The sequence below is a fragment of the Staurois parvus genome, unplaced genomic scaffold (genome assembly GCF_062004578.1).
Source record: "Staurois parvus isolate SC_StPar_1 unplaced genomic scaffold, SC_StPar_1.0 ptg000050l, whole genome shotgun sequence".
Taxonomy (NCBI): Eukaryota; Metazoa; Chordata; class Amphibia; order Anura; family Ranidae; genus Staurois; species Staurois parvus.
In genome coordinates this window covers 100149-127845 of record NW_028317846.1, presented here as the reverse complement: position 1 = coordinate 127845, position 27697 = coordinate 100149, and the positions used below count along the sequence as shown (strand labels likewise).

General features: G+C 43.4%; 1 protein-coding gene and 1 long non-coding RNA gene across 4 annotated transcripts in view; one reads left to right on the top strand and one right to left on the bottom strand.

The window, feature by feature from the left end:
• The window catches only part of LOC149470213 (uncharacterized), a 179264-nt gene that overhangs the window by 55250 nt on the left and 96317 nt on the right, over window positions 1-27697 (bottom strand). The window lies entirely within an intron of this gene.
• The window catches only part of CUNH11orf65 (chromosome unknown C11orf65 homolog), a 54844-nt gene that overhangs the window by 7884 nt on the left and 19263 nt on the right, over window positions 1-27697 (top strand). For all 3 annotated transcript variants that reach the window (XM_089666055.1, XM_089666046.1, XM_089666038.1), the window contains exons 2-6: window positions 4539-4656; window positions 12325-12417; window positions 14719-14772; window positions 18822-19031; window positions 20270-20403. In XM_089666055.1, the coding sequence (XP_089522181.1) occupies window positions 4552-4656; window positions 12325-12417; window positions 14719-14772; window positions 18822-19031; window positions 20270-20403 (596 nt within the window). In that variant the 5' untranslated portion in view covers window positions 4539-4551. The remainder of the gene's footprint in view (window positions 1-4538; window positions 4657-12324; window positions 12418-14718; window positions 14773-18821; window positions 19032-20269; window positions 20404-27697) is intronic.

The following is a 27697-nucleotide window of genomic DNA, read 5'->3' as shown; positions in this document are numbered from 1 at the left end:
CCCTGAACTCTGTACATTACCCACTCCCGATCCCTGAACTCTGTACATTACCAACTTAAAGCGGGGCTCCACCCAGAAGGGGAAGTTCCGCTTTAAAGACTGGTCACCCGCTCCCCATTAAGGATTGGCACTTTTCGGGAGCGGGGGTGGGGGTGGTTACCCGAAATTGACTGGTTCCCACTTCCGCTGCGATCACCTAGGGGATCAGAAACATAAGTTGTCCTCTTACCCCCCTCCCCGTAGCCTTCTGGGACACGTGACAGGTCCCAGAAGACTATAGGACCGTTCAGGAAGCGCAGCGCTGCTCACGCATGCGCAGTAGGCATCGGGCTGTGAAGCCGCAAGCTGTCACAGCCAGGTGCCCACACTGAAGATGCTGGTGCCGGGAACACAGGATGGCCGGTGAAACCAGCTGTGGTGAGGACACTGCAGGATCATGGGACAGGTAAGTGGCTGTTTTTTAAAAGTCATCAGCTACAGTTTTTGTAGCTGCTGACGTTTATTTTTTCACAGTGCGACTGGAACTCCGCTTTAAGATCCCTGAACTCTGTACATTACCCACTCCTGACCTCTGCACTTTTGACGCCTGTGCTTTGTACACATTTTAACTCCTCCCATTGTTAGTGCAAATTTGCCACAACAGTAACAAATAGCTTTGGCTGCAGACAGCCTCTCGTTGCAGTCTATGGGCTCACCATCCACAGTTATCTACTCAAAGCTGTCAAACCCAACATCCGGAATCCATAGATTTTTTTTTATGCTGGGATTTGCACCATGGCTAAATGCCCATTCACATGCAGCTAAATTCATGCATCCCCCTCCCCAGGTAACAGACATCTCTTTCTGCTCTCTTCCCACATCCACCCCCAGCTGGCACACATAACTTCGCAGTCCTTAGACATTCGCACCCAACTCCATCCTTTCCCTTTTTACAAGATAATAGATATCCCTCCCAGCTTACTTCACCTCCTCTTTCTTAACTGAAAGACATCCTTGCTAATAGGTCAACAATAAACCCTGAAGCTGACCACACAATACACTCTTCTGTACATCTGGCTGCCACCATATCCTTTATATTCCATACCTACAGATCATACCCACTAAAACCTTATATACAATAGCCACAACATTGCTGATTCTGGATTGGGCACCACTTCTATTTTAAATGAATGCTCCGCCCCTAATTAAAATAATTCTCCACCTACAATGGCTTGCTAGATATACAGCAAAAAAAGGTGTGTTTGGAAATTTTATAAGATGTTGGCAACTATGCATATGTGTTATGTTGGCAGCAAGGGGTTAAACATGTATGTGGGGCTTTCTTTTATTTCCATGTTGAACATTTCTGGCAGCTGGTTAGTGCTGCCATCTTGTTGGTTGGCACTGAGGTTATCCGCCCAACCTGTAATAAGGGGAATGCAAAGATTGTTTAAACATTCTGCAGTTTGGTGTTTACAAGAGAAAAGCCAGCAATGTCCATTGCCATCCCTATACACGTGTACATATGGGAATGTGAGCCGTCCTCAGTGTTCATTGCCATCCCTATACACGTGTACATATGGGAATGTGAGCCGTCCTCAGTGTCCATGGCCATCCCTATGACCGTGTACATATGGGAATGTGATCCGTCATCAGTGTCCATGGCCATCCCTATACACGTGTACATACGGGAATGTGATCCGTCATCAGTGTCCATGGCCATCCCTATACACGTGTACATACGGGAATGTGAGCCGTCATCAGTGCCCATGGCCATCCCTATACACGTGTACATACGGGAATGTGAGCCGTCATCAGTGCCCATGGCCATCCCTATACACGTGTACATACGGGAATGTGAGCCGTCATCAGTGCCCATGGCCATCCCTATACACGTGTACATACGGGAATGTGAACCGTCATCAATGTCCATGGCCATCCCTATACACGTGTACATATGGAAATGTGAGCCGTCACCAATGTCCATCCCTATACATGTAGGAATATGAGCCGTCATCAATATCTATGGCCATCCTTATACATGTGTATATATGGGAATATGAGCAGTCATCAATGTCCATGGCCATCCCTATACACATTTACATATGGGAATGTGAGCCATCATCAATGTCCATGGCTATCCCTATACATGTGTACATTTGGAAATGTGAGCCGTCATCAATGTACATGGCCATCCCTATACATGTGTACATATGGAAATGTGAGCTGTCATCAATGGCCATGGCCATTCCTATACACGTACTGTATACATATGGGAATATGATATGTCGCCAATGGCCATGGCCATTCCCATACACATGTACATATAGGAATGTGAGCTGTCATCTAGCAGGGAGAAGGGTCACATGACGAAGGCACTGTGTTGGGGGGGCACACTGGTGACAGCTGCAGTCTCCCTCTCTTAGCACCTCCCTCACAACATTACAGTAGAGGGATTACATCATACTCCACCACCCTGCCCCTACCTACTCTGTTAAACCCAGTTCTCGGTCTGATTCCTCTTATCTGCCTTCATACACTAGATGAGTCTCTCCCACATACTGTCCCTGGCTCCACCTCTCGCAAAGGCTCAGTTCATAGAGCCTTCCCTAAAATGGCAGACCACCAACATTCCTGATCCAGTGAGCAGCAGTCATTGGTTGCTAGGGATGCCAGCTGATCTATGGGGACACTGTCATGGGAAAATTAATCTATGAGGGGAACTATTATGAGGCAACTAATCTATTGGGGTACTGTAATGGGAGTAACTAATCTATGAGGGCACTGTGATGGGGCAACCCATATCTGGGAACACTGTGATGGAACAACTAATAGATTGGGGAACTGTGATGGGACAAATGATCTATGGGGTACTATGATGGTGGACAGCTAATCTATGGGGGCACTGAAATAGGGCACTGTAATCTATGGGGGTATTCTAATGGTGGCAATTGATTATAGGGCATTGCTAATGCTAATGGGAAAACCAATCTATGGGGGTACTCTGGTGGGGCAAATGATGTTAGGACACTCTGATGGGGGCATTTAAATCTGTGGGGTGACTCTGATGGGGGCAAATGATCTATGACCGGCGTCTCCAAACTTTCTAAACAAAGGGCCAGTTTACTGTCCTTCTAACTAGGGGGGCCAGACTGTGGCCACTGGGAGTAGAAAAGTTTCTGACGTTAGTAGGGAAAAAACCCTGACACCATCTTTGGTGTCCTAAGGAGAAATTGTACCCCATCATTGGTGTCATAGGGCCCCATTGTTGGTGTCCTAAGGAAACATTGTGTCACGTTGTCATTGGGAGGAATCGTGCCTCTTCATTGGTATTAATGGGGGAATTATGCCTCATTGTTGGTACCATTGGATGAAATAGTGCCCCAAGGGCTGGATAAAAACAAGAAAAGGGCTGCATCTGGCCCCCGGGCCGCAGTTTGAATACCACTGATCTATGAGATTATTCTGATTGGGATTTCTCAAGTAAGGGGGCACTGTGAAGGAGAACACCTGATGTAAAGGGGCACACTGACAGGGGTAACTGATCTTTTGATCTATGGGGGTACTCTGTTTGGGACAAGCAATGTATGAGAGTATTCTGATTTGAGGTTCCTGATTTATGGGGGTACTCTGATAGGAACACCTTATGTAAGCAGGCAGTCTGTTATTTAAGGGGCACTCTGATGAGGGCAGCTGATCTCTGGGGCAACAGGTGTACGAGAGTGTTCTTATAGGAAAATTGATATATGGGTGCATGCTGATGGGGGCAAATGATACATGAAGGTATACTGAGTGTGGTTCTGGATTTAAAGAGGTACTTTGATGGGGGCACCTGATATAAGGTGGCACTCTGATGGGGACACCAGATGTAAAAGGGTTGCCTTTATTGGGATAACTGATCTAAGGGGATATTCTGATGGAGGCTACTTATATGTGGGAACACACTGATGGGGAACTGATTTATTGGGGTACTCTGGGGTTTCTGATTTACCGGGTACTCTAATAGGGGCACTTTGCTACAAGTCACCCACCAGTATCTGCTGATACAACAGATACTCCTCTAATTTGGTCCATTTATACTGCAATTCATTCTCCAGTATAGTTGGACAGTGTTACAGCTCATCATCCATTCTGCCAATACTCCAGGCCACCCTCTGACTCAGTCTGCAAATACTACAGGTTACCAGTTGTCAAGGCCATCAATAGGGGAGTACAGACACTACTTCACATTGGGTGGGGGGGGTTACCAACAGAGGTTGACTGTGAATAGATGGGGGCCTAGTGCACTAAGTCTCCCTGGAAATTTTTTGAAATGTTGGCAACTATGCTATGGTGGCATATAGAAGGAGGGGAAGAGAGCGCTGGTTTGGGACCACTCTGTACAATACCATTGCACAGAGCAGGTAAGCATAACATGTTTATTTTAATAAAAAAATCTAAGCTTTACAACCACTTTAGGTTAGAGTCACTCTATTATTGTATGTGTATGTATATATATAATTTGTAAAGCTCTGCTATATAAGCACCTGCAATAAATAAATAAAACAAATATGTTTCAGCGGTGAACAAATCATGATGGAAGACATGAGTGGTTCAGCGACAAGTTGTCCCGAGCTGTACAATGTGGAGCAGGATAAAGCCGCTCGCGTAGTCCAGAGGGCGTTCCGCAGGATTCTAGTAAGTATTGGAGACAAATTTGTTTTATTATGTGGATAATGACCTCAGTGAGCTCTGTTTGTCACATCAGCTGTGTACAATAATGATGGTGTTCAGGACACTGTATGAGGAAGTCTTGTTAACATCTAATAAAACATAAATGGTTTTTCTATAATAAAATACCAAGGCCACATGTCATACATATTACAGGTGTTTGTGTAAGCATAGTAATTTATATAGAGCTATGTTAATACATTCATAAAATATGATTTATACGTTTGTCCTTATATCTGTGTTTATAGCATCTGTTGTTCAAAACAGTTGTATTGAATTTTTCTTTTATGGCATATTAATACACAGCCACAGCTGCATTGGGGCATGTTTGCCCAGGAATGCAAGACTCTCCCAAAAGCCAATAGCTGATACTAAGAACACCTGCTATGAGTCCTTATGCTCCAGTATATTGTGCAGCTTATGTGCAGAACTTCAGGTAAAAGGGGAAGATAGGAATATACAGCATATTGTGAAACAAGCAGTAAAAAAAAAAAAATCTGATACTCTATTAAAACGTTCACTACTTGTACCTGGTCTGATCACACTTTCTGTGATTGTAGGTGTAACTGCAGGAAAAAATGATTTGATTTTTTTCCTCTTTTTCTTAGTTATACAAATGGACCTACAACCACAAATAAAAAATGTACTTTATGGCCTAAGTTCATCTTGAAAAATGGCAGTGCACTTCCTGCACCTAGGCACTCTCATGCTTTGAGCCTCATAATTGTACATCTGCAGTGTGAGATCATCTAAGGCAGGGGTAGGCAACCCTGAGGAAGTAGAGATCTACCTGTACAACATTGGAGGAGTCAAAGATCATCGGGCCTAGTGTTGCCTCCTCACACCTGACTTAAACCTCTAATTGCCATACTAGTATGTCGCAATTGCACCCACGGGAATCGGGACTTTATATCAGGTGGTCAAACACACTGGGATTGCTTTTCAGAAGAGCAGCAACACCTGTGAATGAATCCTTATTAGCATTCGGCAATGGCACATTTAGGACTCATTCACACGTAAAGTTGGGGGGGTGAAATCCTGCGGTTGAGTCGCGGTTTTACTGCCCCCAATCTCTACGCCTTTTAGCTGCTGTGTACACATGCCGCAACAGGAATCAAATCCCCTGTTGCTTTTGGTGGGTGCTGCAGTGTGAAAGCAGTCCCTTTCTATTATGCCAGTGTATTGCTTCACACTGACCTGAACATCTCTTTCCTGCTGCTGGCACCGCTCTGGAGATGGCTAGCTGGGATAATAGGAGGAGTGCAATTGGTATCACTCCCCATTGGACAGGAACCAGCACTACAGAGGAGGCATCAGCTTATGCGGCTCTTGCTCCCTACCACAGTTCTAGCTTTACACGTAGTCCCTCTTCATTGCACTCTGATGCTCTGAGATGGTAGGTAAGCAAGCCCAGATCACGATCTACAAGTCACCTGGCCACGATCTACTGGTTGCTGATCCCCGATCTTAGGCACTGCTGCCTGATTTATAGTCTCACCAGATTTTGAATGAGATTTGGTGATGTTACTAATGTGCTGTTCACTCTTCTCCTTGCTGGAGAGGAACCTGTAAACAAGGCAGAGCTGTGTCCTGTCAGCGGCAATGTGCTTGATTTTCTTTCCCTGCAAGCAGAGAATAGAATCCAGCACAATACCTGGTGAAAACAGCACACACAGTAAACACTACACATAGCGAGGCACACCGTTTACTCCATCACCCTAGATGTTTAACCCCTTCCCTGCCATTCGTACATTAGTCATTAGTACAGTGTCTGCATATTTTTAGCACTGATCACTGTATTTAGTGTCACTGGTTCCCACAAAGTGCCAGTTAGTGTCCGATTGTCTGCTGCAATATTGCAGTCCTGCTATAAGTCGCTGATCACCTCCATTGCTAGTAAAAAAAAAAGCTCAAATTAAAATTCCAGCATAAAAACCATAGTTTGTAGACGCAATAACTTTTGCGCAAACCAATCAATGTACGGCTGTTGGGATTTTTTTACCAAAAATATGTAGCAGAATTCATTTTGGCCTATATTTCTGAAGCTGTTTGATTTTCTTAATTTTTTTGGATATGTTCTATAGCCGAAAGTAAAAAATATATTTGTTTTTTTCCCCAAAATTTCAGTCTATTCTTGTTTTATTGTGCAAAAAAGAAAGAACCCAGAGGTGATCAAATACCACCAAAAGAAAACTCTATTTGTGGGGAAAAAAATTATATACATTTCATTTATGTACAGCATTGCATGACCGCGCAATTGTCAGGTAAAATAATGCAGCGCCATATCACAAAAAATGGCCTGGTCAGGAAGGGGGATAAATCTTCCGGAGGTTAAGTGGTTAGAGCAATAGTTATTTACATGTGTCATTGCAAATTGTAAATTACATTTAAGAGCAGCGGAAGCAGATGGAATCATGCAAACACTTCCTTTATGGTATGGAAAACCATGTACCGTATTTTTTGCTCCATAAGACGCACCTTACCATAAGACGCACCTAGGTTTTAGAGGCAGAAAACAAGAAAAAAAATATTCTGAACCAATGGACTGCAGACACAGTACAGGAGATGACCAGAGACTGCAGACACAGTACAGGAGATGACCAGAGACTGCAGACACAGTACAGAAGATGACCAGAGACTGCAGACACAGTACAGGAGATGACCAGAGACTGCGGACACAGTACAGGAGATGACCAGAGACTGCGGACACAGTACAGGAGATGACCAGAGACTGCGGACACAGTACAGGAGATGACCAGAGACTGCGGACACAGTACAGGAGATGACCAGAGACTGCGGACACAGTACAGGAGATGACCAGAGACTGCGGACTAGAGACTGCGGACACAGTACAGGAGATGACCAGACTGCGGACACAGTACAGGAGATGACCAGACTGCGGACACAGTACAGGAGATGACCAGAGACTGCGGACGCAGTACAGGAGATGACCAGAGACTGCATATATAGTACAGGAGATGACCAAGAGACTGCGGACACAGTACAGGAGATGACCAAGAGACTGCGGACACAGTACAGGAGATGACCAAGAGACTGCGGACACAGTACAGGAGATGACCAAGAGACTGCGGACACAGTACAGGAGATGACCAAGAGACTGCGGACACAGTACAGGAGATGACAAGAGACTGCAGACAGTATAGGGGATGACTAAGAGACTGCGGACGCAGTACAGGAGATGACCAAGAGACTGCGGACGCAGTACAGGAGATGACCAAGAGACTGCGGACGCAGTACAGGAGATGACCAGAGACTGCGGACGCAGTACAGGAGATGACCAAGAGACTGCAGACAGTATAGGGGATGACCAAGAGACTGCGGACGCAGTACAGGAGATGACCAAGAGACTGTGGACGCAGTACAGGAGATGACCAAGAGACTGCGGATGCAGTACAGGAGATGACCAGAGACTGCAGACGCAGTACAGGAGATGACCAGAGACTGCAGACGCAGTACAGGAGATGACCAAGAGACTGCGGACAGTACAGGGGATGACCAAGAGACTGCGGACACAGTACAGGAGATGACCAGAGACTGCGGACACAGTACAGGAGATGACCAGAGACTGCGGATACAGTACAGGAGATGACCAAGAGACTGCGGACACAGTACAGGAGATGACCAAGAGACTGCGGACAGTACAGGAGATGACCAAGAGACTGCGGACACAGTACAGGAGATGACCAGAGACTGCATATATAGTACAGGAGATGACCAGAGACTGCATACATAGTACAGGAGATGACCAGAGACTGCATACATACCAAGAGACTGCGGACGCAGTACAGGAGATGACCAAGAGACTGCGGACGCAGTACAGGAGATGACCAAGAGACTGCGGACGCAGTACAGGAGATGACCAAGAGACTGCGGACGCAGTACAGGAGATGACCAAGAGACTGCGGATGCAGTACAGGAGATGACCAGAGACTGCAGACGCAGTACAGGAGATGACCAAGAGACTGCAGACAGTATAGGGGATGACCAAGAGACTGCGGACGCAGTACAGGAGATGACCAGAGACTGCAGACGCAGTACAAGAGATGACCAAGAGACTGCGGACAGTACAGGGGATGACCAAGAGACTGCGGACACAGTACAGGAGATGACCAGAGACTGCGGACACAGTACAGGAGATGACCAGAGACTGCGGACACAGTACAGGAGATGACCAGAGACTGCGGACACAGTACAGGAGATGACCAGAGACTGCGGACACAGTACAGGAGATGACCAGAGACTGCGGACACAGTACAGGAGATGACCAGAGACTGCGGACTAGAGACTGCGGACACAGTACAGGAGATGACCAGACTGCGGACACAGTACAGGAGATGACCAGACTGCGGACACAGTACAGGAGATGACCAGAGACTGCGGACGCAGTACAGGAGATGACCAGAGACTGCATATATAGTACAGGAGATGACCAAGAGACTGCGGACACAGTACAGGAGATGACCAAGAGACTGCGGACACAGTACAGGAGATGACCAAGAGACTGCGGACACAGTACAGGAGATGACCAAGAGACTGCGGACACAGTACAGGAGATGACCAAGAGACTGCGGACACAGTACAGGAGATGACAAGAGACTGCAGACAGTATAGGGGATGACTAAGAGACTGCGGACGCAGTACAGGAGATGACCAAGAGACTGCGGACGCAGTACAGGAGATGACCAGAGACTGCGGACGCAGTACAGGAGATGACCAAGAGACTGCAGACAGTATAGGGGATGACCAAGAGACTGCGGACGCAGTACAGGAGATGACCAAGAGACTGTGGACGCAGTACAGGAGATGACCAAGAGACTGCGGATGCAGTACAGGAGATGACCAGAGACTGCAGACGCAGTACAGGAGATGACCAGAGACTGCAGACGCAGTACAGGAGATGACCAAGAGACTGCGGACAGTACAGGGGATGACCAAGAGACTGCGGACACAGTACAGGAGATGACCAGAGACTGCGGACACAGTACAGGAGATGACCAGAGACTGCGGATACAGTACAGGAGATGACCAAGAGACTGCGGACACAGTACAGGAGATGACCAAGAGACTGCGGACAGTACAGGAGATGACCAAGAGACTGCGGACACAGTACAGGAGATGACCAGAGACTGCATATATAGTACAGGAGATGACCAGAGACTGCATACATAGTACAGGAGATGACCAGAGACTGCATACATACCAAGAGACTGCGGACGCAGTACAGGAGATGACCAAGAGACTGCGGACGCAGTACAGGAGATGACCAAGAGACTGCGGACGCAGTACAGGAGATGACCAAGAGACTGCGGACGCAGTACAGGAGATGACCAAGAGACTGCGGATGCAGTACAGGAGATGACCAGAGACTGCAGACGCAGTACAGGAGATGACCAAGAGACTGCAGACAGTATAGGGGATGACCAAGAGACTGCGGACGCAGTACAGGAGATGACCAAGAGACTGCGGACGCAGTACAGGAGATGACCAAGAGACTGCAGACGCAGTACAAGAGATGACCAAGAGACTGCGGACAGTACAGGGGATGACCAAGAGACTGCGGACACAGTACAGGAGATGACCAGAGACTGCGGACACAGTACAGGAGATGACCAGAGACTGCGGACACAGTACAGGAGATGACCAAGAGACTGCGGACACAGTACAGGAGATGACCAAGAGACTGCGGACACAGTACAGGAGATGACCAAGAGACTGCGGACAGTACAGGGGATGACCAAGAGACTGCGGACACAGTACAGGAGATGACCAGAGACTGCATATATAGTACAGGAGATGACCAGAGACTGCATACATAGTACAGGAGATGACCAGAGACTGCATACATACCAAGAGACTGCGGAGATGACCAAGAGACTGCGGACGCAGTACAGGAGATGACCAAGAGACTGCGGACGCAGTACAGGAGATGACCAAGAGACTGCGGACGCAGGACAGGAGATGACCAAGAGACTGCGGATGCAGGACAGAAGATGACCAAGAGACTGCGGACGCAGTACAGGAGATGACCAGAGACTGCGGACGCAGTACAGGAGATGACCAGAGACTGCGGACACAGTACAGGAGATGACCAGAGACTGCGGACACAGTACAGGAGATGACCAGAGACTGCGGACACAGTACAGGAGATGACCAGAGACTGCGGACACAGTACAGGAGATGACCAGAGACTGCGGACACAGTACAGGAGATGACCAAGAGACTGCGGACAGTACAGGGGATGACCAAGAGACTGCGGACACAGTACAGGAGATGGCCAGAGACTGCGGACACAGTACAGGAGATGGCCAGAGACTGCGGACACAGTACAGGGGATGGCCAGAGACTGCGGACACAGTACAGGAGATGACCAGAGACTGCGGACACAGTACAGGAGATGACCAAGAGACTGCGGACAGTACAGGGGATGACCAAGAGACTGCGGACACAGTACAGGAGATGACCAAGAGACTGCGGACACAGTACAGGAGATGACCAAGAGACTGCGGACACAGTACAGGAGATGACCAAGAGACTGCGGACAGTACAGGGGATGACCAAGAGACTGCGGACACAGTACAGGAGATGGCCAGAGACTGCGGACACAGTACAGGAGATGGCCAGAGACTGCGGACACAGTACAGGGGATGGCCAGAGACTGCGGACACAGTACAGGGGATGGCCAGAGACTGCGGACACAGTACAGGGGATGGCCAGAGACTGCGGACACAGTACAGATGACCAGAGACTGCGGACACAGTACAGGAGATGACCAGAGACTGCGGACAGTACAGGAGATGACGAAGAGACTGCGGACACAGTACAGGAGATGACGAAGAGACTGCGGACACAGTACAGGAGATGACGAAGAGACTGCGGACACAGTACAGGAGATGACCAAGAGACTGCGGACAGTACAGATGACCAGAGACTGCGGACACAGTACAGGAGATGACCAGAGACTGCGGACAGTACAGGAGATGACTGCTGACCTTTGGGGGGGAAGGGGGAGTGGGTACCTGAATTTGACAGGTACCCACTCTCACGGAGTTGTCCTTCCTTTAGTGTGGGCACCTGGCTGACAGCCGGGTGCCCAGTGCACATGCGCGAGAAGTGCTGCGCTTTGTGATTGGTACGGCGTCTTCTGGGATCTGTCGTGTCCCAGAAGATGCCGTACCATTCACAAAGCGCAGCACTTCTCGCGCATGCGCACTGGGCACTCGGCTGTCAGCCAGGTGCCCACACTAAAGAAGCCGGCACGGGAAGACTGCGCAGCGCTGGACCGAGGAACAGGTAAGGTCCTGCTGCAGAGCTGAGCGGCTGGCCCGGTATTCTGACACGGCGGCGGTGGAAATACCAATTTGGCCGCTCCATAAGACACACTGACATTTTCCCCCTTTTTTGGGGGAAAAAAGTGCATCTACGGTATTAGCATACAGTATTTAGCTACTATAGTTTATAGCACACATATGGGCTAAAATATAGAATCACTTGTCTTGCAGCTGTTTTGAGCCTATTAGTTTTTATATTGTGCACTGATAGGGCTATCTATGGTCCTCTTATTTTTTTTCCTTTCCAAAAGCTCGTCTGCATTTCACGTGCCCTTCTCTTTTTCAGGACATGAATGTTTTTAGGTATCTCAAAAATCTCATCAATTTTAAAGCACAAGGAGACCCAAAGCTTTTGCTTAAATGTATAAATCCTAGAGAGGTAAGTACATTAAGAACTTGCTTTTTTGTTGATCCCTTTTTCCTATTGCTGATACTATCAGTTTAGAAACAGCCCTGGCCAAAAGTTTTGAGAATGACACAAATATTAATTTACCTGCAAGGAAACGTGCAGTCATCATTGCTTTGCACAAAAAGGGATTCACAGGCAAGGATATTGCTGCTAAGATTGCAACTAAATCAACCATTTATTGGATAATCAAGAACTTCAAGGAGAGAGATTCAGTTGTTGACGACAATTGTTCAATTGTCAGGGTTCCCAAAAAAGTCCAGCAAGTGTCAGGACTGTCTCCTAAAGTTGATTCAGCTGCGGGATCGGGGCACCAACAGTGCAGACCTTGCTCAGGAATGATAGCAGGCAGGTGTGAGTGCATCTGCACACACAATGAGGTGAAGACATTTGGAGGATGGTCTGGTGTCAAGACGGGAAGCAAAGAAGCCACTTCTCCCCAGGAAAAACATCAGGGACAGACGACAAACTGGTATTCTGCAATAGGTACAGGGATAGGACTGCTGAGGACTGGGGTAAAGTCATTTTCTCTGATGAATCCCCTTTCTGATTGTTTGGGGCATCCTGAAAAAACCTTGTCTGGAGAAGAAAAGGAGAGCACTACCACCAGTCCTGTGTCATGCCAACAGTAAAGCATCCTGGACCATGCATGTGTGGGGTTGCTTCTCAGCCAAGACAGTGGGCTTACGCACAATTTTGCCTAAGAACACAGCCATGAATGTAGAATGGTACAAAAACATCCTCCAAGAGAAACTTCTCCCAACCATCCAAGAACAGTTTGTTGAGGAAAAATGCTTTACCATAAGGCAAAAGTGATAACTAGGTAGCTTGGGGAACAAAACATCAACATTTTGGGTCCATGGCCAGGAAACTCCCCTGGACCTGTGAAAATTTAATATTTGTGTCATTCTCAAAACTTTGGGCCAGGGCTGTATACTGGGATTTATTAAGCAGTTTGGGGGCATGATTGTATTAATTCAATCCCAATCTTTGTCAGAGAAAGTTTAAGTGTTACTAAACCAACAAAAGTAAAATCAGTCTGTATATGCATTAAACATGCTTGTTATACTCACTTTGGAACCTAAAGGGTTAATCCTCTGCATTGTTTAAAAATGTTGTTTGATCCCAACTTCTCTGATCCTCCCCTTCTTCCAGTGTCTCCCTCTTATCTCCTGATAAGACATTTTGTGTGGAGACACTCTGCAAATGCTCAGTTTAGTGTGTATTGCTAGAGAGGTTTTTTTTTTCCTTGGGAGAGTATGTGGTCAGCACAGGGCCAATCAGCACTGTCCAAAGGTTAGGGGTTCTACATCCTCCTAGAGCAGAAAGAAAACTCCTACAAACTTTAACATGTGCTCTGTTGGATACTGATAGAAACCACAAGACTGCTGTAATTGCTGATGCAGGGTCCTGGGTTTAGTAACACTTTAATTGAGTGACCCAAAATGTTTTTCATTTTTTTTTCCAATCTTTTCCCCCAAAGTTGGCCAGCCAGAGGTGTCTTCTGTTGTCATAGACAGCAGATGGTGCTGTCAACTGAGCAGTTAGACACTTACTGGGGGGTAGAAGGGTACACTACTGCTGGTAAGAAGTGCAGACACTTAAGTTGGGTACACGCTATAAGAAAATCAGGTGAACGATCGTCTTTTTTCCTCTATGTTTCACAGCAAGTCGAACCCAAGGATGGTATTCATTCTAGTTGACGTATAAGAAACATTTTGGAGATTGTCCCTTCGGAACTTTTCATTTGCAAAGTCTGAATTGGATGTCAAAAGCTGTGTACACACTATACGAAAACTGAACGATCATTCTGCGCACAGAATTTTTCTTTCGAGTTTCACTTTAGAGGTGTACATACCTCCAGCAGGTGGTCCACAGACATGAAAAAGGTGGTCAGACATTTAGGCAAGATTTGACCACCTCATAAAGGAACAGCAAAAATGTGCAGGCTTGACTTTGCCAAGATTCGAGTTAAACTCAGTGTAGTGAATACGGGCTAATATAACCAAGCTGCAGGATGGCGGCTCAGGCACTGGTATATCTGGGAAACACCAAGTGGGACTGGAAAAGGTTTTCTATCCTGTTTATTGTGTCCTCCACACCCTGACCCTACAGAGAGAATGTGCTTTAGATTGTAGCTGTTATTGTGTAAAACAGGTTTGTATGGAAAGCTGTCTTCCATAGATTCACAATTGCTGGAGCCCCTTAGATTGCCTAGATCAAGATGCGAGGCATTATCAGGCTGTAACATCATTGTCGTCATTCTTTTGGCAGGCAGAACTGATCGATGCTGCAGCTGGAGTTCATGTCAGGTTCAGGCTAGGAGGAGTAAGTATAATCTTCACTATATTGTTTGAGTGGCTACATCCACATATAGCTTGTTCTATTGTTGGCTATCCAGCACTGTAAGCTGAGCCATTTCTGACACTGCTGTGAAATGTGGGTATTTTTACGAAAGCTACTACTGAGCACAAGCAGGGGACATTGATAGCTTTAGATGATGTGGATGGGGCTGTATTTACTACTGGTAATTTATTGTCTATGCCTGGGACAGCACAGTTTGAAGAGGCTGCACCACAACACAAGGTTTATAGACTTTTTTGCACTCCTCTGTTACATTTGGGCAAAATTATTGTAGGGAAAGAGATTGTTGAGAGGAGTCACAAGACTCCCTAGCTTAAATGGTGGCAAATGACGTACTTAAAACCTGCTGCTAATAACAATACAATGAAAAGAGAGGTTTCAATGAGACTCCCTTGCATACCTTCTTAATGATCAAGGATCAAGGCAAGGTGGAGGGATTATAGGTGGGAACTCCAGCAGAGAGATTCATTGTGTTTCCGCTTGTCAAAATCTACCCATGACTGAAATGTCTTCAGTGGGCTCAGCCTTTAATAAATTTTTTACGTAAGCTCTTTTTTTTTTAAACTAAATTCTTTATCTTTATTAATGTCTGAGTGAAAAAGTGCAATATACTTAAATGAGAAGTAAAGCCAAAGCTCTTTTGGCACAGTAGACAGCAGTGACTGACAGTCATTGCTCTCTGCTTAGAGTGGCTATGAGAACTCAGTGAGCAGAGGTCATGTGATCGCTGAGTTCTCGCCCTTAGAGTCGGTGGGGGACTGATGCTGCATCCACATAGGTAAGTATGATTACCTAGAGATCCCATACTTCTTTTTTTAAGGACACAGGATAGTAAAAGTGATGAGATGTATACACCTTTGTGCGCAATAAACACATAGCTGATACAAAAAAGAGTAAAGAAATATCACGCTATCGTGCAATTAAATGTAATGACCATACCAATATAGAACAGGTGGGTACAGTGGCTTCAGTATGCCCTAGCAGAAACCTTTAGTCCTTAAACTTGAAGAAGCCTATCCATGACTAACTGTGGTGGAGCTAAGCCTGGAGTGTCTAGCCATCCCTGTCATATCGCGCCAAACTTATGAAGAGCATCACGGTGATGGTAAGCTGCTCTCATAGAAGAAGGGAATTAACATAGTTTATCTATTGTTTTGCAATTGGAGAGGTGGATGACATGCAATACAACAGTTGGGAAATCATGATATGAACTCCACATTGATACAATTCAGCATCTAGTGCACGCAATAAGCACACTAAGGCTTCATGTACATGAGCCTACCCTGACCACCGGCCACGGGAAAACGCAAATCGTGGTACCACATTTTTGCCACGTTTTGCGAGGTCAAAACATTCCTATCCTGAACGCGATTCTTTTGCGTTCAGGAGAGGGATGTTTAACCTCACTTAAACGCGGCAGCTCCTAAACTCTGCTAATGTACATGGACACGTAGGCTTTTATGGAGTTGAGATTAGGAGCTTTGGTAAAAAAAAAATGCCAAAAGCTCCTAAACTCGAGTTTAGGAGCTGCTCGTGTATATGAAGTCTAAAGCTGGCCACACGCGTGTAGATTTTCGGACGAGAATATTCGTACAAAAAGTTATACGAAAATTCATTGAACATTCTGTGAATGAACTAATGTCATTCAAAAATTGTCTTTTGCTTTTAACATTTGAGGTTAAAATGAATGTAATTTCTGTACGATAACCACATACACTGGACAAAAATTTGTTTGGTCGAGAAAAGTTTTGTTTCCTGCCCCTTTGAATTTTCACGTCACTGCGGTCGAAAACTAACATCGATTTGACCCCACAAACGATTAATAAATCAAACGAATATTCTTGAAACTAAAATTCTCGAACAAAAACCTATGCGTGTATAGGCAGCTTTAGGCTTCATGAGTTTAGGAGTTGCCACATTTAGGTGAGGTTAAAGTTCCCTCTCCTGAATGCAGAAGAATTGTGTTCAGGATAGGAATGTTTTGACGCAATTCCGCAGGAAAATGCAGCAACCGCAGTACCACGTTTTTGTTGTGATTTGCGTTTTCCTGTGGCCGTCGGTCAAGGTAGGCTTGTGTACATGAAGCCCAAGGGATCCATAGGTATGGGAACCTGAACATCTAAACCTTAGACCAGTATGTTGAAAATTTGGGGCATCTCCAGATCATATGGATGAAATCTCTTCTATGCAAACTACCTTTAGGGCATATAGGGGTATCTTTCCTACTCCTCCAGAACAGCTTATCTGGGGTTCTATAAACCCGGTGGAGTATAAACAGCTGGGTGAGTTTGAGAAGTTGACAGAAAAATAAGGGAAACAGATTCCAAAGCCATTTCCCATTGTTCTCCACTGATCTCACCTTAATCTGTAGTCCAAGATACTCTACTGTTAAAGGTGTCGGGGTCTTGTATAGTGTGTAAAGTAGGGATGTATAAATACTGGATACGAATCCTCTCTTCACAGTGTCTCAGGTATGTAAGTACTTCTGATATAGTTTAGTTTCTAGATGCTGGAGCATTGAACAGTAGAATAGTTTGTGTCTCTCAGGGTCTATGATGGTAAGTTCACAGTGCTCTGTGACCTGTACATAATGCACAGCCATAATGAGAATACACCTAATCTATCTCTTTCATTTTCACAGCAGACACCATCTGTATATGAAGTATTATTTTTGGGCGAACAGACCCTCTTTTTAATTCTTTATGTGAAAGGGAAATCTGAACAGTTGACAACGTTTTTAGTGATACATCAGAAAGATTAAACAGAGTAGAATATAACCACGTGTTCATAATAGTATTACTATGCTAATGTTTTCCTTTCTGTAAATTGTTTCTTTTTTGAAAAAAATAAAAAATAAGAACAGTGGATTATCAGAGGGTGGGGGGAGTAGAGGTAAGGGGCAATAAAGTGAAGGGAACTATTGGAGGTGTCCTAGGAAAGGAATTCTGGAGGCATGTCTGAAATAAGATGGATTTATAAACATTCTGTTCAAAGAGTTAACAGGTACCTCTGTTTACCTGGTCAGAAAAGTCAGATATTCCTAAATTCTACCCAATAGCATCAAATGAACCTTTCAAACCTGACTTTGACATGATTGGCATTTGCACAGGCTGTCTACAGTTTGCCAAAACGGATTAGTTAGTGGACACAATGTCCAGCGACCATTACTAATCATGTGGCTCATACAACTGATAACCCTGCCAAAATCACCTGTGTATTGTTGGCTGTATATCTACAGAAATTATAATCTACAATAATCAAGCTTATCTTTATGCCAACCCTTATAATTTAGGGGGTTATGGATGTGCATATACAGTCCAATCACCCTCAGAATAAACTATCTGAAGAGCAATTTTTAACATGTTTAGGTTAATGGAAAGAGGAGGGGGCAGGAGAAGAGAGAATACTGCAAACATCAATGATCACAGGAAAACAGCAACTGGAGTAGATTGTATAACTTGTCCAGTTAATTGATTTCTCCATTCAATGCCCTGTGGGATGTCCTCTAAACTCCTGTTGTAAGCCAACTCTTCATAGCTCATGTTTCTGCTGTAATTTTTCAACCTATTATACATCCACCCATCAACATAACGAGTCCAAAAATCTATAGTACAAATCATTAATCTGACTGCATGGAACTGTGTAAACTACAGATAACAGCAGCAGTACAATCTTTTATCCTGGTTTATCAGATGTTTGTCAAAATATGATATACATATATAGCAACGCGTGAGAAATTGTCAGTTACTGGGCTCCCATAAATGTGTATCTTCTATCTGTTTACTGTCTGCTATTATGACTGGGGGTTTACATTGGATGTCAGATTGTGGTAAAGACAACTCAGGGATGGGGTAGAGGAGAGGTCTGCCTTTTGTACATCTTATACAAAGTGTCAAGTCAAATTCAAATGTAGATGAGTAGATTGGAGCAAAAGCTTAAGTTTAAATTAAAGTTCTCATTGCATCATAATAATAATACAAAACTGTAATGCATTGTTTGAATTCCATTTGCAGACAAAATTTCCACCCAACATATATTATAAGTTGTTTACTCACAGACCAATTGTGGATATGTGTGCCAATAGTCCTAAAGACTACACCAAGCAATGTGTGAAACAGTTGCTGCCAAAACAAATCCATAACCATGGTGTCATTCCAGAGGTCACCCACAGTGGCTGGTACAAACGGGTGGAGAACAATGGCTGGAGGCTCCTGACACTCAGGGTCAGTGATTGCATAACTGTCTGTTGCATTATTTTATAATATGTAAATTCTGTTTGTATTATGTGACTCCAAATAACCCAGACTTTATTCTTACTTCATTGATCATTTAAGATAGGTCTTGGTGGCAGCAACCTAACCCAGGATTCCACTTGTCTGATTTTTTTTTCTCAAGTCAACTTGGAGATATAAATTGTGTAGACCCTCACCTCCTCCCAGGTTATGATCCATAGCCTCCCCTTAGTTTTCACTCCACTCCAATTCATTTCCATAAGACTCAAAATTAGAGTAGCAATAAGGAAAAGGGCAGAGGTGGTGCCAGCCACAGAGGTGTTTTACCCAGTCCTGGCAATATCAGACATTCACCCATATTGGCCAGCAAAGAAAAAAATTGTTTAAAATGCACTACACCGACAAAAGTATGTGGATACCCTTCTACATTGAGGTCAGGCATTTCCAGCAAAAGGTACTGTTACTGCTACAGCACACAAAGACATTTTAGACAATTGCTTTTCCAATTTTATGGCAAGGTTTGCAGCATGTCGGTGCCCTGTGCACAAAGATCTGTCCATAAAGACATGGTATGATGTGGAACCGAAGGGATCTGCACAAAGCCCCCACGACAGCAACCCTACTGAACACTTTGGAGATGATTTAGAATGCTGTTCGTGAGACAGACCTTATCATCCAATATCAGTACCTGACCTCACCAATTGTCTTTTGGATGAATGGGCACAAACTTCCACAGACATTTCAGAAGGTTTAAACCCCATGAACTTTTTATTGCTGTATGTACTGTAGATTTTTTTCTTCACTTCCCATCCAGTAGCAGCATCTGTGCAGTTCCCCATGTTCCATACAGCATGATCTTCCATTCGCGCGGACAGTCAAGTATAGGACCTTAGGTGGGGGGTGGGAATAATTTTAGAGAGTACATTTATGAAGAAAAGTTATCTTTGAGAGCACCTATGGACTATTTAAAGTTTTTAATTAGTTTTTTTTACTGTGGAACATGACTGAGAGTTGTATTTTGTATGCATTTAGTGGCCCCTTTTAATTATACGTATAATACATTTTGTCTTTCTTTTAAAATGGGGAATTAAAACAAATGTCTATCTACCTAGAAGGAGACCGTCTTATTATAGATCCTTGCTGCATATGCTGGAACTGCTCAGTAGCTCTGCAGGATATTACATGCCCAATGATACATTTTTACTAACCTCAATTCTTTATCTCCTCAGGTCTTTGACAGTTTAGATGAAGTGACTGTAGCTGATAATAAGAGGAGGGTCAAATTCAACCACAACAAACTGCAGAGGATTCAGGATGTATTAAAAAAACAAAAGCAACGAAAAATTGACTGGATGAGAAAGATGTGAGTAGATAGTGAAGATGTATGTTATGCTGAATCATTTTAAAAGCCCTCTCTAGTACAACTGAAAAAGGTGACTAATTGGAAAAACTTAGAGCTTCCATATAATAACTTTAAATGTGTATATGTCTTTTCTGCTCTATTATACCAAAGCAAGCTCCACATATACCACAATGTGTATAACATCCCAATAGGCTGTTGGGCATCCAAAACAATCGGGGCGCCCTCTGACTGCTGGCGCAACCCTAAGTTGGCTGTTCATATTAAGATTTCTTTTGCTCAGCCCCACGGGGAATCATTCAATTTCCCCAGTCACGCTAAACAGCATGGATTGATGGAGGTGCAAAAGGGCAGCCATTTTAAACTGACAGCCAGCAACTGCAGTGGTTACAATACCTAAACAGTGCCTGCATCTGATTGGATGTATGTGCTGTTTGGCTAGAACACACCAGTCAGTGATTGCAGCCTTTGGTTCCCAGTATTGGAAGCTGGTCAAATGCTGGTTTTCCAGCATTCCTGCTTGACAGAAGCTGGTCGTAAGACTGGCTTCTGTAGAATAAACAGCCGTACACGTGAGCCAAAAGTTCCTGCTGAACTGACTGCTTTTCAATGATTTTCAGCCTGTGGTTCCCAGCTTAATTCGCATCGTACCTGCTTCTTGACCCTTTGTTTGTCTGGCTCTTGTTCAGAACAGTTAAATTGTATGTAAACCTTAGTGATATTAAAGCTTCCCATTTTTAAAAAATTAAAATAACAAACATGTTATACTTATCTTCTCTGTGCAATGATTTTGTACAGAGCAGCCACAATTCTCCTCTTCTTGGTTTCCCTGCTGGCACTGTTGGCTCCTCCTCCTTCTACGTGTGCCAACATAAGAAGCCACTTGCTGTGGTGGCACATATGTGGGCTCGCTCTTGCTCCTTCCTCATAGAATTTGATTGACAAGAACGGGAGCCAATGGCTCCTGTTGCAATCAATCTGCTCTGTGAGGAAAACAGAGCCGGAAGGATCATTGCTTTTATGCATTGCTGGATTGAGACTGTGCACAGGTATGTATTTTGGGCTGGGAGGGGGGCTAGGGTATCCTCTGTAACAAAAGGTTTTTTACCTTAATGCATAAAATGCATTAAAGTAAATAAACCTTAAGGCTTTAGAACCACTTTATTAATTAAAAAAATCTTATATTTGCACCCTTTTGGTTTGTTAAATATACCTGAAACAAAAAAGAGGAGCAAAGGGGAACAGAGGGACTTTGTTCCAAGTGAGGGACAGTTGGGAGTTTTTTTTTTTTTTATTTTTTATATAATTTATTTTGAAATCACAAGGATACGAAAACATCCAGAATTCTTCTGCACACCTATTGGCACGGTGGAAAGTTATTTCACCATCAGACACATATTCATATATAGTCAGTCAATTCTGTTTAGTAATATTAGACTTTTTGAACATTTGAACACAAATAGTGCTTTAAGAATACTCTAGTATACCATAAAAAATATTCTGTTGTTCCAACATCCTTGCAAAAGCATGATTTATTCATTAAATCTAAACAAACCAAAAAAAAAAAAAAGTTTCCGTGCATTTTGCCACAAGCGAAAATTCACAAAAAATGTGGCAAATCATGCATTAAAAAATATGGAGACTGAAACGCAGCAAAAAGCTTCATGAGCTACTTTGCCACGTTTGTTACCCGTAGGGCAGCCTATTGAAATCATGCATGTCACTCAAAAAATGCGCAAAAAAACACATTTGACATAAGCCAGGAATTAATGGACTTTAGAGAGAATTATCGTCTCAAGTAGTTACCTAGAATATTGTATGTAAAAGAGGGTTACGAGAAGAGGTGTTAAGAGTCTTGCAAAATGCGATATCTCCTGCGCTCCAGGACCCAGACCGGTGGTGAGTAGATGGAACAAACTCCAAAAAAGGAAGGAACCACCGAAATAGACAAGGTCGTGCAGCTCCACACCAAGGCTGGGGAAGCCCAAACGAAACTGTGAGGAAGAACAACAAAAAGAAGCGCACCAACCTTGCGCATTACCTCAGTAACCAAAATTTATTGAATAAAAGAATGGTACTCACAAACAGCGAATAAAAACAGGCATGTAAGTCCTCAAAGGGACTTTAAAGGCAAGATGCAAATGCGAATCCCATCATGGAGGAAGCCACTCAGAACAGCTGACGCGTTTCGAAGGACAAGCCTTCTTCCTCAGAGCTGACTAGACTGAGAGTGTGTGTTCCCATTTATGCCTCCAGACTGAAATAAGGCCCTCCCCAATGGGTTGGGCTGTCCTGGGCAGGGAGGAGGGGCTCGGGTGTCACCAAGATGCAATAAATAATCATCAAGATTTCATAAAACCATATAAATAGTAGACATAAAGAATAGAATAGACACATACCGTATATACATATATGAAATCAATTAATACTACAAAATTCATTCATTAATACGTACAGCTTGTAAATACATGGATAAAAGTTTAAAAATTAAAAATTAAAAATGACCAATTAGCTAATTAATCTCTTCATTAAAAATTATTATACTATAATTAACATTTATTATTGTCATTGCACTAACGGTCAAAATGCATACAATAGATATAGAAAAAGGAAAATAGAGGAACTCACACAGTTAGATGAGCCATTCATGGCCAATGATTTCAGGATTATTCCCACAAAGTGGGCAAAGCAGCCTGAGTATTTAGCTAAAAATAGTAGTAATAGGATTAGTGATAACAGTTTGAGGAATGTTGCTATAAAAATATATATATATATATAACTGAATGTAACTGTAGGAGAAAGGTTTTTGTGGGCATTCATTCATGCAATCCAGCCGGGGATGACTCATATGGATGGTGGGGAGGAGACAGTATATTCCAAATGAATCCGTATTACCTATGTTGTTGTTGGTGGTGTGTATTGGTTGTTTGGCAGCAGAGGGAGATATTGCTTCCATAATGTAGCTGCAGATGGAATCTGCCTGTGAAACGCACGCCGTTGTGGCGTGGTAGTTAATGCGCGTGCGCAGACCATCTCGCGCATGCGCACTAGGACGGCAGCAGCGCGAACTCAATGGCACATATCCAATAGCCATTGCGCGCGCAACAGGCAGCGCTGCTGCATCACCACAAGGTCCTAGTTTCTCCAACCCCCACTGGCTGCTGTCCGATCAAATGCATACAAACAGATTGAATGTGTATGTGTCTCCAGGCTACGACGAATCGTGACACAAAAAGAGGAAGGAGACAATGATAGAAGCTCCCCTCCCCACTATTAAAATCTATAACTTATCACAATCAACCTTCTCAGATTCTGAACTCGAACTCTTGAAAAAAGGTCTGAATTTTGCCCTTCCCAATCCACCCAATCTGTTTGATCTTTTTGTAGATCTGAATAAATTTATCAGAAACCTGACAGTTAAGCGGTTCTTTCTGCTAAAAGACAACACGTCTAGTGAGAAGGAAAACCATTTACACCTCTCCCCAGATTCCTCCTTGACGGAGATGTCATTAGAAACGCCTATGCTAGATATTCTAGAAAATCTGTATATAGAGGGTGCATCTATGGACAATACATTCGAGTATCTCAACCTCACTGAAATGGCGCTTGGGTCTCAGGGAGAAATCATGCACACCAGTTTTAAACCAAAATCCACTTTTTATCCCCACTGGGTCAAAGGTCATCATTTACCAACTTTTTATGAATCAGTGCTTACAGAATTCAAGAAAATCTGTAACACCAGTGCATCTACACAGAAACAGTACCTACAACAAGACCCACTTAAAGCCTCCCTCAAAATCATTAAAGAAAATAAAAATGTAATTATTAGACAAGCCGATAAAGGAGGTGGTCTGGTTATTCAAGACAGAGCTACCTACATTAGCGAGGCCTTAAGACTTCTGAACGATCGTCAGACCTATGAGGTCCTCCCCATTGACCCCACTGTCCAGTACCAAGCAAAGTATAAACTACTGCTGGAAACAGCACTATCAGATGGTATACTCACTAAAGAGGAATTCCTTTTCTTATACATTAAACACCCTGCCACTCCATTTTTTTATCATATTCCAAAAATACATAAAAACAAAGATAACCCTCCTGGTAGACCCATCATCTCTGGCATAGGTAGCCTGACAAGTAATCTAGGCAGCTATATCGACCATTTCCTAAAAGACATTGTCATGAATCTCTCATCATTTGTTAGAGATTCCAGCCACATACTGGAGATACTAGCAGGATATAAATGGGAACAGGGGTATAGATGGCTGTCTCTAGATGTGGTGTCTCTTTACACATCCATTCAACATGACTTTGGCCTCCAAGCCATCCAACATTTTTTGGCAAAAGATTCACCACTTCATTATACCCAAATCCAATTTTTGTTCGATTGCATTCAATTTGCACTGGACCATAATTATTTTTCTTTTCTAGATAAACATTACCGCCAGATCCAGGGCACTGCTATGGGAGCCCGGTTTGCTCCCAGCTACGCGAACATATTTATGGGCTTTTGGGAGAATAAGTATATTTGGAGTAATAATCCCTTTAGTGCAAATCTTGTATTGTACGGAAGATACATAGACGATATCATTATTATCTGGAATGGTACCGATCTAGAACTCGATGGATTCTTAAATCACTGCAGAAATAACCCATACAACATTTCGTTCACTCATGTGATTGATAAAGACACACTGGTATTTCTGGATCTAGAACTTAGACACGAGAGTAATGGTGTGATATGCTCAAAAACGCATTTTAAACCGACAGCAGGTAACTCCTATCTACACGCTAAAAGTAACCACCACCCCCAATGGATCCAAAATGTCCCTTTTGGACAGTTTTGTAGGCTGAAACGCACATGTACGCTCAAACAAGATTATATTGAACAGAGCCTTATCCTTAAACAGAAATTCAAAGATAAAGGATATAAGGAAAGTCTTATAGAGACGGCCTGCAATAAATATTTAGTGATGTATGACTCCAGTGCTTCTATAGAAACCGAATCTAACTCTAAAAAACCCATTGTCACTTTCAACAATAAGGAAGCACGTTTTTGTACCAGATTTAGTAGTAAGTCTTGGCATATCAAACAAATTTTATCAAGAAATTGGAACATCCTTAAGAATGATCCCACTCTTGGGAATGCACTTCCTGACAAGCCCACGCTCATCTTTAGAAAACCGAGAGATCTTAGGAGTCAAATAGCACCAAGCAGAGTGCGTAAAACTACGACAGCTAACCCGGGCCCATGGTCAATGGTATTCGATCAAAAGGGCAGCTATAGATGTGGCATCTCAAACTGTGGGACCTGTGAGATAATATGCCATCGAAAACGAGAGTTCACAAGTACTGATGGGAAAAGGTACCCCATCAAACAATTCATTAATTGCGGCACCTCCTTTGTCATCTATGGCATACTCTGTCCATGTGGCTTATTATACGTGGGCCGCACTTCACGGTGCCTTAGGATTAGAATCTGTGAGCATAAGAGCAGTATTAAATTAGGGAAAGATAAGTATTCAGTCCCCCGCCATTTTAAAGAAAAGCATTCTAGTAACTATCTTGGTATGAAAGTGTTTGGGATTGAGGCCATCTCTAAGGACCTGGATAGTGGGAGGAGACATCAGGAGCTATCCAAGAGGGAGAGCTTCTGGATTTTTACATTGGGTACTCTGTCCCCTGGAGGGCTTAATGATGACCTGGAAATACATACTCTCATCTAGCTTTTTGCGAGTGAGAGACATGTCTGGTGTGCATTTGTATGTATGTTTATGTATATATATATATATATATGCGTATATATGTGCGTTTATATGCGTGTGTGTGTATATGTGTATAGGTGTTTAGTTTTTTGCTGGCTCATCCTGTTCTATTAACATCAATTGTGTTGGTTTTTTATATATGTATATATATGTATATTTGTGTAGAAGACTATTTACAATGTTTGTATGTATGTGTATGTATATATATATATATACAGTATATATGTGTATGTATATGTGTATATATGTGTGTATTTTTATATATATGGGAATATGGGTGTAGGTGTTTCTCATATGTATGTGCATTGATGCACATCTATACTATATTTTTTATATATTATTATTATGGTATATAATTAATTTTTTATATAGACACTGGTATTATTTATATATATGTGTTTTTTACATTTTCAATTAATCATTAATGATTTCTTATATCCATGTGCATGTATGCATGCATTGTGTAGGAGCACACATAAGTTTACATATATATGTCAGATAAATACTCCTCATGTTAAAGCTTTGATGGTGGGATTATAGCTATAGGGGGTGGCAATTTGCACTAACGATTCGTCGTAGCCTGGAGACACATACACATTCAATCTGTTTGTATGCATTTGATCGGACAGCAGCCAGTGGGGGTTGGAGAAACTAGGACCTTGTGGTGATGCAGCAGCGCTGCCTGTTGCGCGCGCAATGGCTATTGGATATGTGCCATTGAGTTCGCGCTGCTGCCGTCCTAGTGCGCATGCGCGAGATGGTCTGCGCACGCGCATTAACTACCACGCCACAACGGCGTGCGTTTCACAGGCAGATTCCATCTGCAGCTACATTATGGAAGCAATATCTCCCTCTGCTGCCAAACAACCAATACACACCACCAACAACAACATAGGTAATACGGATTCATTTGGAATATACTGTCTCCTCCCCACCATCCATATGAGTCATCCCCGGCTGGATTGCATGAATGAATGCCCACAAAAACCTTTCTCCTACAGTTACATTCAGTTATATATATATATATATTTTTATAGCAACATTCCTCAAACTGTTATCACTAATCCTATTACTACTATTTTTAGCTAAATACTCAGGCTGCTTTGCCCACTTTGTGGGAATAATCCTGAAATCATTGGCCATGAATGGCTCATCTAACTGTGTGAGTTCCTCTATTTTCCTTTTTCTATATCTATTGTATGCATTTTGACCGTTAGTGCAATGACAATAATAAATGTTAATTATAGTATAATAATTTTTAATGAAGAGATTAATTAGCTAATTGGTCATTTTTAATTTTTAAACTTTTATCCATGTATTTACAAGCTGTACGTATTAATGAATGAATTTTGTAGTATTAATTGATTTCATATATGTATATACGGTATATGTCTATTCTATTCTTTATGTCTACTATTTATATGGTTTTATGAAATCTTGATGATTATTTATTGCATCTTGGTGACACCCGAGCCCCTCCTCCCTGCCCAGGACAGCCCAACCCATTGGGGAGGGCCTTATTTCAGTCTGGA